General features: G+C 36.2%; 1 protein-coding gene across 1 annotated transcript; it reads left to right on the top strand.

Moving 5' to 3' along the window:
* Positions 1–1,459: 1,459 nt before the first annotated feature.
* Positions 1,460–7,449, top strand: faf2 (Fas associated factor family member 2). Its single transcript, XM_049586311.1, has 11 exons — positions 1,460–1,586; positions 2,527–2,595; positions 2,776–2,910; positions 3,562–3,638; positions 3,722–3,860; positions 3,970–4,055; positions 4,327–4,418; positions 4,769–4,946; positions 5,536–5,707; positions 5,867–6,010; positions 6,216–7,449. Exons 1-11 carry the CDS (start codon positions 1,524–1,526, stop codon positions 6,396–6,398), a joined length of 1,338 nt encoding a protein of 445 aa, XP_049442268.1. The 5' UTR covers positions 1,460–1,523; the 3' UTR covers positions 6,399–7,449.
* The last annotated feature ends 5,390 nt before the right edge of the window (positions 7,450–12,839 follow it).

Below are 12,839 nucleotides of genomic sequence, written 5' to 3'. Positions count from 1 at the left end.
GTAACTGATTTCAGTCACATTGATTGTGTTATTTAATCACATGGAGCTACTTACTCCCAAACACAAAACAACAATAATATGAAAAACATCTGACAACAAATACCATTTACCAAAGAAAGTAACAATCATTACAAAATAATTTGTTACTGAGGAGCTGCTGCAAACATGATTATTTTCATTATCGCTTATGGTTTATCCAAAAATGTTAGGCTTGTCATAAAATAGAAAGGTATGCCTTTTATTAAAGTCAAAGGTCATGTCCTCAAATTGCTAGTTTGCACTGTTTTATATATTTTCATAATGTACAACATTTCTATAGCTAACAGCAACATTCTTTGGAATTTGACATGTATGACTCATGAACATCGAGGTCAAAGAGAAGATGGGTGTGTCACTTTCATTTTTGACAGACTATAAATATCCCCTGATACAGATTTCACCAATCTGAAGCAATGGTGCATGGATATAGATTTGTCTCAAAATTATTTGTATATATCTGTAAATACATTTGTAAACTCACGAAAACATTTGATATATGTCTGCAAATACACAGAAAGAAATCCACTCATTAAATATCTCTAAATACATTATTTTACAAATAAATTAAAAGTTTCATTGATAGACTGTGGGTTTGTTGAAATGTGTAAATGACACTGTCCAGAGGTGTTAACGTGCTCTCGAAAATGGCCAAGTGGTACTGAGAGATTTTGTTCAGAAAGTTTGTCTTAAAACTCTATTTTTTGTAAAATGCAAATCAGTTAGCGTAGAATTGAGATCCATAACTGCCTTGTTGATACACAAATTTAATTTTTGTAAATATTAGGAAGATATTCACGAATGCTTTTCATTTATTGGTAAATTAGGGACTGTTCATTACTTGTGTGTGTATATTTTATGGTGGGGGGGGGGGGGGTCAAGGAAAAATATTTGTAGCTTTGGGGAGGGGGGAAAAAAGAAAGAAAAAAAAGAAGTCACACCTCAGCCTGTTTTTGTTTGTTTGTTTGTTTGTTTGTTTTTTTGAACAATGTTTTTATTGAGAGTAAGGCATATGTAGACAGTTATACAAAAAGATAATATTTTTTGATTTTTCACAGAACACATAAAAATATAACCCCCCCCCCCCACACACACACACACACACACACACACACACCCTAAAACATCCAGTGCATCCCAATCTAAGGAAATAAAATAAGTAACTAAATGAATACATAAAAGCTATGATACTGATGGGTTAAGATATCATTCAACATTTTGTTTGTTTTTTAATTTATTTGTGTATTGGCGAATTTTTTATATTTCTGTAAGTTTACTTATTTTCGTTTTTTGTGGAGTGTTTTTTTACTTGCAGTTAACACATTAACACACAGTGGACCATAGTTACAGTAGACCGCTGTGGAGATGCTCCTGGTCACCTCCAGGCCGCTAGGCGGCAGCAGCCCGCAGAGGTCAGTAGAGCACAGCCAGCATCAGGAAAAGACAGTTGACGTTGTTACGCCTTGCTAGATGATTGGCGAGGTAAGATGGCGGCGCCAGAGGAGCCAGAATTATCTCAGGCGCAGACTGAAAAACTCCTTCAGTTTCAGGTAGACAGCCTAAATTCCACACTAACACGTCTCCATTTGAAACCTCACATGTTAATACGCTATCGTTGACACCGGCTCGCTGTATTTAGGCGGAACCGGGCGTGTTTTAACGCTTTTTGCACAGTCAACTTACCCCCCAGCCCTCGAACGTTACCCGTCAACTTGAGTCATAGCTAACGTTAGCAAAGCTAGCTAACGTTAGCTAAGCTAGCTAACAAGTTAGTAGACTTCAAGGGCCATGGGTGGACAGAAACAGCCTAACGTTTGTTTTGTTTTACTCAAAGACATACACTAAATTCATCTTTGTCAACCAGCATCACTCGTGCAGCGTTTTTAATGTGATTTCTGTGACTTTACGTTAACTTGGCTAACGGAAGATGTGCACTGACGCTCCCTACTAAACAGTTGCTGAGTTAACATTAGCACAGCAGGCAAGATCGAGCTGTCACTGAAGTTTCTCAGCGACACAACACAACACAACAGTTTTTAGCTACGTTAAGATAAATCATTGTTTTTATGAAAACACGGGTGATGCATATTTTCTCTTCGTTCAATAAGTAGCCTGTTCTAAAGCTAGCTGATTTAGACTATAATTGGTACGCTCTCCGTTAGTTGATGTGGTGGAGAGCTAGCTAACGTTAACCATAAACGTCAGCCTGCTTGGGGTAAACGATTTTTCTCTGTGCATGTTGACGTTAATTTTGAGTTTAGTTAGCTGCCCAGCTGAAAAGTAGGTATTAAGTTACATTAATCAATTCATTTCAAGTCTTTGACAACCGTGCCAGTTTAGTTTTGGTTGATTCTTGCCAACTTTTACATGAAGAAGTTGCCACAGCTAACCGGTAGCCTGTAAGCCCCTGAAGTAAGTCCCGACTGTACATACCTGCTGTCCTGAGCAACATGAGGCCTTCAGACTGACTTTCTTTTTATGTCTTAACAGGATCTAACTGGTTTGGAGTCAATGGACCAATGTCGTCGAACATTAGAGCAACATAATTGGAACATAGAGGTTAGTCACATGGGGGAAAACACAATTTAAAAGTCTCACATGATTTACAATTCCATTGTCATGGCTCTGTTTATATTTTAATTCTTATACAATTGCTGTGAACTGTGTTGGCTTGCTTTGATTAAACCGTCTTTTTTTTTTATGACTCTAATATGATGGGCTGAAATCTATGTGTTTTAGGCTGCAGTACAAGACAGACTTAATGAGCAGGAAGGAGTGCCCAGTGTGTTTAACCCTCCACCATCCAGACCATTACAGGTCAATACAGCAGACCATAGAGTATATAGTTACATCGTCTCAAGGCCACAACCCAGGGTAGGTCTGCATATGTCTCTTAATGTTTGTTTTGGGATCAGATTTCTGCATAGGTGTCATTTATATTTACGGCACAAAACAAGATACAAGATTTCTCTTACAGTATACTGTAAAACTATTGCAAATGCCTGACACACAGCCAAATTCTAGTGTGACTTTAAAGGTATACTATGCAGGATTTTCCTTAAAAATCAAAGCATAGACTCAGAAGAAATCTCTCCCACTCATCTCTTACAATCCACTAGAAGTGTGTGGTGGTGTATTTTTGGTTGGGACATTTATGGGCGTTTACCCCCACAGCGCTCAGGTAAGGTTGGGGCTTCATAAAAAGGTAGCAACCAGGTGCCAGACTATAAGCAGCAGGCATACAAAAGGCAAAATGCAAATATAGTGAAGTTAAAAGAGAATCTGGGGTTTGCTTTTACTTAAGCTTTCGCTGGCAAGCATGTTTACAAACTGTAACCCACAATCCTGCATAGTATACCTTTAAGCCAGTCCTTAAGTAGGGTTTAATCTAAGTGGTTTCTTTTGTTCTATGTGATTCCGTAATTTTTCATTGCATCTTAATGTCACAAAACGGAAGTGGAATTTTGTTTACTACCTATTTTCCACTGTTTAAATGTAATGTAGTGCTATGGTTCTTCTTTTCAGGGATTACTAGGATGGAGTTACTACTTGATAATGCTACCTTTCAGATTTACATATTACACACTTCTGGACATATTCAGGTAATTCAAGCGCATTAATTTAAACTTGGAGCTTCTGGACAGAAGAAGGTAACTGATCACCACAATGTTCTGTTTTCTTCAAGGTTTGCCCTGCGGTTCATCAGGCCAGATCCTCGTGGTCGGGTGACAGACCCTGTTGGAGATGTTGTGTCCTTCATTCATAGTTTTGAGGAGAAGTATGGTCGGTCGCATCCTGTATTTTACCAGGGAACATACAGCCAGGTGAGACCAGAGAACAGATGCCCAATTTCAAATACAGTTCTGCTCACAGTTCTGGACAAGATGAAATTACAATGTTTTGCGTTGCTTTTGTTCACTCTGAAACATGTAGGCACTGAATGATGCCAAACGGGAGCTCCGTTACTTATTAGTGTACCTTCATGGGGAGGATCATCAAGACACTGACGAGTTTTGCCGGTATGGTACTTATTACCTTACTCACCTTAGTGTCAGCTGTTACACAGCACCTGTTGTTGCTTTGTCATGTTGCTGTGTCATACAGTTGCTTGAATTTATTTTACTGAAGATACAGTCTGGTTGGTGTTTGCCATATGTTATAAAGGCACATTAGCTCTAGTTTGATATTAGTTTATTAATGTATAACCTGTGTTGGTATATCCATGTGCACAGAAGAGGGTGTTCCCTTTGTAAATGGTTTGTTCTGTGCTGCTGATCTGTCACTTCCTAGCTCCACGTTATGTACAGAAGAGGTCGTAACCTTCCTCAACACACGAATGCTCTTTTGGGCATGCTCAACCAGCAAGCCTGAGGGCTACAGAGGTATGCAAATGTATTATTTAACCCACCACTTCATATCTGCGCTGTCAGTGACTATGTAACATGGGTTGCAGTGATCATGACAAATATATGAAATATCACACTTCATTATGTGCATGTCCTGTATTAAAAAGATATGCGACAATCGGGGCGGGATGTTTGTGGCGCAGTTTGGTCTTGGTTTCATAACCGTTACACCCCTCACAAGGACTAAGTGGGATGGTTTGTTGTGTGTGTGTGTGTGTGTGTGTGTGAGAGAGAGAGTTGACAATCTAAATTAGATTAATAAAAATATAGTTGCAGCATTCTTGAAATGGTGAGATTTGACAGTGTAATATTTGGGTGTGTTTCAGTGTCCCAGGCATTGCGAGAGAACACCTACCCATTCTTGGCCATGATAATGCTGAAGGACCGCAAGATGACAGTGGTGGGCAGGCTCGAGGGTCTCATTCAGCCAGAGGACCTCATCAATCAGCTCACCTTCATCATGGATGCCAACCAAACACATCTGATGTCAGAGCGCCTTGAAAGGTACTGAATGTCAATAAATTCACGCTAAAGTGCTCGATATGAGACATCTCATCTTTATCTATATTGGAGAAGACTGGAAGTTATATCTGTTGGTTTTGAGATAAGGATTGAGGCTCAAAATGTGACAGCCTGGTGTCTGCGATCAAGCAATTCAGTTTATTTCAGTTTGACAGTTACAGTCCAAAGCATGTAAAGACATATTGCTAATGTTTAATTTAAAAGACAGACCTGTTTATATATTTCACTTTGATACTTGGTTCATTATAAACATTGCAGTTAGGATTAAAATCTAGCTTCACAAATCTCAGTGGGGATCGGTTATCTGATTTTTAGCAAAAAATTACTTTCAGATTTGGTGTCGAAACAATACATCTGTAAGCAGACAAATCGCTGTTATGAATCATACCTCCCTGTGATGCATTGATTACATCAAAGGGAACCTCCAAAACCCAAGCATACCATAGTGCATGTAAATGAACTCAGTCAAAGCACTAATGTTTTCAAATCTTTCTCTGTTTAATGCCACACTCTGCTAGTAGACCAGAAACATTTCAGAGTTTACAAGTACAGATTTTATTTTTTGTTTCAGGGAGGAGAGGAACCAGACCCAAGTGCTAAGGCAGCAGCAGGACGAGGCCTATCTGGCCTCCCTCCGTGCTGACCAGGAGAAGGATCGAAAGAAAAGGGAGGAGGAGGAGCAGCTGAGGCAAGAGGAAGAGAAGGTCAGACAGAGTGCTCTTGCCGAGGAGCGGAGACGACGAGTGAGTCCTACTTTCTGTTAAGTTGATGTTGTACATACCGATCTATACATGGAGACCACAACCAATGAATTAAATTAGTAGAGACAGTCATCTCTAAAAAATAATTAAAACATAAAATTCTTTTTGGGTTTATGTTGTCAATTTTTGTTTTGATTCCAGACACTCGAAGAGGAGAAGGAGAGGAAGTCAGAATGTCTTCCCCCAGAGCCACCTGCAGATGATCCAGAAAGTGTCAAAATAGTGTTTAAGCTGCCCAATGATACTCGAGTAGAGCGACGATTCCTCTTTGGGCAGTCTCTGACGGTGAGCATCACTGTGTTCAAAACCCTGTGTACACACCTTATTGACCCAGATTGATTTATCCAGTTGTTTTCAGATTTGACAATGGCTAGTTTGTTCAAATAAATAAGAAGCTGCGAGTGTCAAAGGATGTGCTGTGTACAGCGAAGTATCTGGAGGCTCATCCAACTGCCCTCAATTCACTTGGGTATTTTTTTTTCTTTAACAGGTAATATACGACTTCCTCTTCTCTTTGAAAGAAAGCCCAGAGAAGTTCCAGATAATTACAAACTTCCCTCGCCGAGTCTTGCCCTGCCTTCCGACTGAAGAGCAGCCCAACCCTCCAACATTGAAAGAGGCGGGACTCAGCCGCTCCGAGGTCCTTTTTGTTCAGGACCTTACGGACGATTAATAGATGACGTACCTCCTGTACATGGAAACACATTTTCCTCCAATGCCCACCAATCCCCCTTTTTTCTTTTTTTCTTTTGTTAAATGGCCATCATGCACAAGGGATCATTGAGATCAAATCCTAACCTGGAAAAATCTAACCATCCTGCATCCAGTCCTTGTTTGGTTGTGTTTACGGGGTTCCCAATAGCCTGGAAAGTCTTGAATTTTATCAAATAAATATTTCTTGAAGTCCTTCCTTGAACTCATCTTTGTATCCGTGTGGACAAAGAAGTTGGTTTTCCATTGTCTGTACTAGCTACCAGTTAATTCTTGTCCTTCTTCACCAGTAAGTGTTGCAGCAAAGGATTAATCATCTACTGAAATGTACTGAAACAGTAGCATAGCTTTGTGCAGAACCAGAACCATATCCCAAATTAATGTCTGGGCAACTGAGGAAGGCAGGTTGTATTAATCCCTACTGACACACACACAGGATGCAGCATGGAGAAGTATGGGTTTGTGTGATGGTGTGAATGCCTTGGCTATTTTTATGTCAGAGACTTGATGTTGTATCCACATGTCCGAATTCAACATGCCGTTTGCTCTGAAGTTTGCTCCGCAGTGATGGTCAAGCATGGCACTGGTTGAAATTGGGGTCGACACTGCTTCAGATGTTAATCAGTGGGGTGTAGAGAGCAAATGGTTGGTGGATTTGGACATAAAGGAAAAATGGGAACCCTGTTTTAAATGAGCCATGACCTGTACATAAGTTGGATATCTAAAATCCCAAAATTTACCATACTTTTTTTTTTTCTTTGACTCATCTGTGTCATAAAATGACCAAATGCAGGTTGGTTACTATGTGAAGCAGACTGCCTCAAAATGATGAAGTTTAAAAATACAATATTTAACAGAGGCCACAGCTTTTCCATGTGGCTTTATCTAGTATAGTACAAGTCTGCCCATAGTGTGCCTGTGGTTACTCATAGATGCCTGTTTTGCCTGTAACATCTAAATGGGCTCATGTAAAGATGTAATTTTCCAACTATAAATTAAAAACATTTTAAAAATGTGGGTTTATTGAGAATGTTGGACGATTGTGGTAACGATGCATCATATAAGCAGCTGGTGACTGAGTGAGAAGCTCACTTTGATGAGTGGGATATTTCACATAGTTTTTAAAATGACTATTATTTCCACTAGGAATACACTGACTCATACACCCTCCCTGACCCAACCCTCTGAGGGGGTCTGGGAAGACTTTTTTTCTTATGCCATACCTTACTATCACTTCTTTTTATACATCATTTTTATATACTTTTATAAACATACTATGACTTTTTTAAATGCATAATCATCCTTGTACATTATTTTTAAAAGGATAGTATACTATGACTTTTTATGGCTTTTTTAATGATTAACTATACAATATGTCATTTTCTATGGCAAACTATGACATTTTTATGACATAGTATACTATGCCTTTTTATGACATACTATAGTATATCTTTTTTTATGAGTTTTTTATAACATAGTATGACTTTTTATGACATACTATACTATGACTTTTATAACACTAAACTGACTTTTTTATGACATACTATACTATGAGTTTGTTATGATATACTATACTGTGGCATTTTTGACATACGATGATATTTTTATGACATACTATGACTTTTTTATGATCTACTACAGAATGACATTTTTATGACATTATACTGTCTTTTTTATGACAGTATGACTTTTTATGACATACTATACTATGTCTTTATGAGTTTTTATGACGGTATGACTTTTTTATGACATACTATACTATGAGTTTATGACATACTATACTATGAGTTGTTTTTTTTTGACATAGTATGGCTTTTTTATGACATACTAAACTATGACTTTTTATGACATAGTATGACTTTTATGACATACTATACTATGAGTTTGTTATGACATACTCTAGTATGACTTTGTTATGACATACTCTAGTATGACTTTTATGACATAATATACTATGACTTTTTCATGACATACTATGACTTTTTTATGATGTACTATGGTATGACATGCTGTGGTATGACTTTTTTATGATACTACACTGACTTTTTTATGACAAACTATACTATGACTTTTATGACATACTATACTATGACTTTTTTATGACATACTATATTATGACTTTTTTATGACATATTATACTATGACTTTTTTATGACATACTATAGTATGGCATTTTTATGACATACTATAGTATGACTTTTTTATGACATAGTATAACTTTTTTATGACATACTATAGTATGGCATTTTTATGACCTACTATAGTATGACTTTCTCTGACATACTACACTATGAGTTTTTATGACATACTATACTATGAGTTTTTTTATGATATACTCTAGTATGACTTTTTTATGACATACTATACTATAGCCTCTTTATGACATACTATACTGAGTTTTTTTATGACATACTATATATACTATACTATACTATATACTATAGCCTTTTTATGACATACTATACTATGACTTTTTTATGACATAGTATAACTTTTTTATGACCTACTATAGTATGACTTTCTCAATGACATACTATACTATGAGGGCGGCACGGTGGTGTGGTGGTTAGCACTCTCACCTCACAGCAAGAGGGTTGCCGGTTCAATCACGGGCGTGGGAGCCCTTCTGTGTGGAGTTTGCATGTTCTCCCCCTGTCAGCGTGGGTTCTCTCCGGGCACTCCGGCTTCCTCCCACAGTCCAAAGACATGCAGATTGGGGACTAGGTTAATTGATAACTCTAAATTGTCCGTAGGTGTGAATGTGAGCGTGAATGGTTGTCTGTCTCTATGTGTCAGCCCTGCGATAGTCTGGTGACCTGTCCAGGGTGTACCCTGCCTCTCGCCCGATGTCAGCTGGGATAGGCTCCAGCCCCCCCGCGACCCTCAAGAGGATGAAGTGGTTAGAAGATGAATGAATGAATGAATATACTATGAGTTTTTTATGATATACTCTAGTATGACTTTTTTATGACATACTATACTATAACTTTTTTATAACATAATATACTGAGTTTTTTTATGACATATTATACTATGAGTTTTTTATGACATACTATACTGAGCTTTTTATGACATATTATAGTATGACTTTTTTATGACATAATATACTATGACTTTTTTATGACATACTATACTGAGCTTTTTATGACATACTAAGTATGACACTTTTGTGCTTTTTATAATAACATAGTATAGTATGACATTTTTATGACATACTATAGTATGTCATAAAAAATGTCATTCTATAGTATGTCATCATTTTTTTATTTTTATGACATATTATTTTGACTTTTTTATGATATACTATACTATGACTTTTGTTTATGACATACTATACTATGACTTTTTTATGACATATTATACTATGAGTTTTTTATGACATGCTGTGTCTGTACTTGACAGAAAATAAATCATGGATTAATGGGAGCTCTATCGGTGTGCGGATCATTTTTTCCTTTTTTGATGCTGTGTCTGTTCCACGTTTTTCTCCTCACTGACTTGGTCAATCCACTTCCACACAGTGGAAGTGTGAAGCAATATTACATCAATTGGCCAAAGGGGGGCGCTAAAGCAACCGACTGAAATTGCAAACTTTGAATGGGCATATCTCATGCCCCTATGTCTCAGAGACATGAAACTTTGCACAGAGATGCCTCTCCTCATGAGGAACAAATTTGCCTCAGAAACCATAACTTGTGATTATACAGATTTTCCGCCATTTTGAATTTTTTGAAAAACACTTGAAATCGATCTCTTCCTAGGAAGTTTGAGCGATCTACTGTACATGAAACTCAGTGAATGTAATCTGGAGACCAATATCTAAAGTTCCCTCTTGGCAAAAGTTGGAAAACTTACTAACACTGAGCTTCTATAAGGCGATGAATATTGCGGAGGGCGTGGCTCATCACATAAAGGTGTATAACATCTCAAGGGTTTCACCCATCACAACGCAACTTTGTAGGCATATGACCACACATAATCTGAGGGGACCCCTCCATTATTGACCCCATCAAACAAAATGGGGGAGCTAGAGAGCTAATTTCTTATCTAGGCCTAACTGCTATATCGATTTTTACTAAACTTGGTAGATATGTAGAACAGGACGCCTCAAAGTGACTGGAGAAATTTAACTCTAATTGGCAACTGGGTGGCGCTATAACAACAGAAAAATGCTTAAAAATGGCTAAAATGCGACCGATCGCTGTGGCTCCCCCTGTGGCCGAAAGTTTGGGGGTTTTTTTTCTAATTTTTGGTATGACTAAGTCATGGTATGGTATGCTGTACATAATCATGGAAACTGTCGGTGTGTCATTCTGTCAGTCAGTCATTCTGTCTGTCCCACGTTTTTCTATTCGCTGACGTGGTCAATCTATGTGAAACTTCACATAGGCATTGAGGAGTGGCATAGGTAGAAGGTGACAAAGCTACCAATGGGTATGGACTAGTTTATGATTATACCAGTATACAATATGTCATTTTCTATGGCAAACTGTGACATTTTTATAACATACTATATTATAGCATTTTTATGACATACTATACTATGACTTTTTTATGACTTTTTTATGACATACTTTAGTATGACATTTGTTCGGCTTTTTATAATGACATACTATGACTTTTTTATGACATACTTTGGTATGACACTTTTTCGGGCTTTTATAATTACATACTATAGTATGACATCTATGACCTACTGTATAATGTGTCATTTTCAATGGCATACTATGACTTTTTTATGACATACTTTAGTACGCGATTTTCGTTGGCATTTTATAATGACATAATATGCTATGACTTTTTTTATGACATACTTTGGTATGACACTTTTTGGGGCTTTTTAAAATGACATACTATAGTATGACATTTCTGGGGCTTTCTATAATTACATACTATATTATGACACTTTTTGGGGCTTTCTATAATTACATACTATATTATGACACTTTTTGGGGCTTTCTATAATTACATACTATATTATGACATCTATGACCTACTGTATAATGTGTCATTTTCAGTGGCATACTATGACTTTTTTATGACATACTTTGGTACTGTATGAGATCTTCGTTGGCATTTTTTAATGACATACTTTAGTATGACATTTTTTTGGTATTCTCTTATAGCATACTATAATATGACATTTTTTCTGTACAATGACTAGTATGACAATTTTTGGCCTTCTATAATAAAATACTATGGTATGACATTTTAATGACATACTATACTATGACTTTTTTATGACATACTTTGGTACTGTATGAGATCTTCGTTGGCATTTTTTAATGACATACTTTAGTATGACATTTTTTTGGTATTCTCTTATAGCATACTATAATATGACATTTTTTCTGTACAATGACTAGTATGACAATTTTTGGCCTTCTATAATAAAATACTATGGTATGACATTTTAATGACATACTATACTATGACTTTTTTATGACATACTTTAGTACTGTATGAGATCTTCATTGGCATTTTTTAATGACATACTTTAGTATGACATTTTTTTGGTATTCTCTTATAGCATACTATAATATGACATTTTTTCTGTACAATGACTAGTATGACAATTTTTGGCCTTCTATAATAAAATACTATGGTATGACATTTTAATGACATACTATACTATGACTTTTTTATGACATACTTTGGTATGACATATTTGGGGCTTTTTTAATGACATACTGTGGTATGACATTTTCTTTGGCAGTGTCTCATAACATTATAATATGACTTTTTTTGGCATACTGTAATATGACTTCATGGTATTTTATTACATACTTTAGTATAACATTTATATGGCTTATATACTATGACAGTATGGCGTTTTTATAGCATATTATACTATGACTAAAATTTTCATGAAAATTTTATTTTCTATATAATTTTCTTTGTCATACTGTATTATGACTTTATGAGTTTTATCACATACTGTAGTATGACCTTATTGAAACAACAATTTAATAGCAAACTATTTTATGATATATTATGATATATGATACTATTATGTGTTTATCATGGTTTTTCATGGCATACTCTACAATGATGTTTTTATGACATTTTTTATTACTTACTATGACTTTTTAATGACATACTTAATCATGATTTTTAACATGATTTCTCCATGATACTTCAGTACTATATTTTGATGGCATTTTTTCTATGGCATAATATACTATGACTTCATGACATTTTATGACATACTTTTGGATGACATATTTCCTTTGGCATTTTATTCATAACATACTATAGTATGACATTTCTAAAGCATAATACACTATGACTTTCTGACAATTTTATGACATACTATCGTATGACATTTTCTATGGTATACTCTATTAGCCTTTTTTATGACATACTTAAAGGATAACTTAAATATTTTTCAACCTGGGCCCTA

Source organism: Epinephelus fuscoguttatus, linkage group LG9 (assembly GCF_011397635.1).
Source record: "Epinephelus fuscoguttatus linkage group LG9, E.fuscoguttatus.final_Chr_v1".
Lineage (NCBI taxonomy): Eukaryota > Metazoa > Chordata > Actinopteri > Perciformes > Serranidae > Epinephelus > Epinephelus fuscoguttatus.
Note: the sequence above shows the minus strand (reverse complement) of the source record. Positions and strands in the feature narration are given on the sequence as shown.

Excerpts from the sequence above, each read along its gene's own strand:
- faf2 (XM_049586311.1), top strand. The coding sequence starts at position 1,524 with ATGGCGGCGCCAGAGGAGCCAGAATTATCTCAGGCGCAGACTGAAAAA. Across the intron at positions 2,596-2,775 it reads AACATAATTGGAACATAGAG|GCTGCAGTACAAGACAGACT; the intron begins GTTAGTCACATG and ends TATGTGTTTTAG. Across the intron at positions 4,419-4,768 it reads CAAGCCTGAGGGCTACAGAG|TGTCCCAGGCATTGCGAGAG; the intron begins GTATGCAAATGT and ends GGTGTGTTTCAG.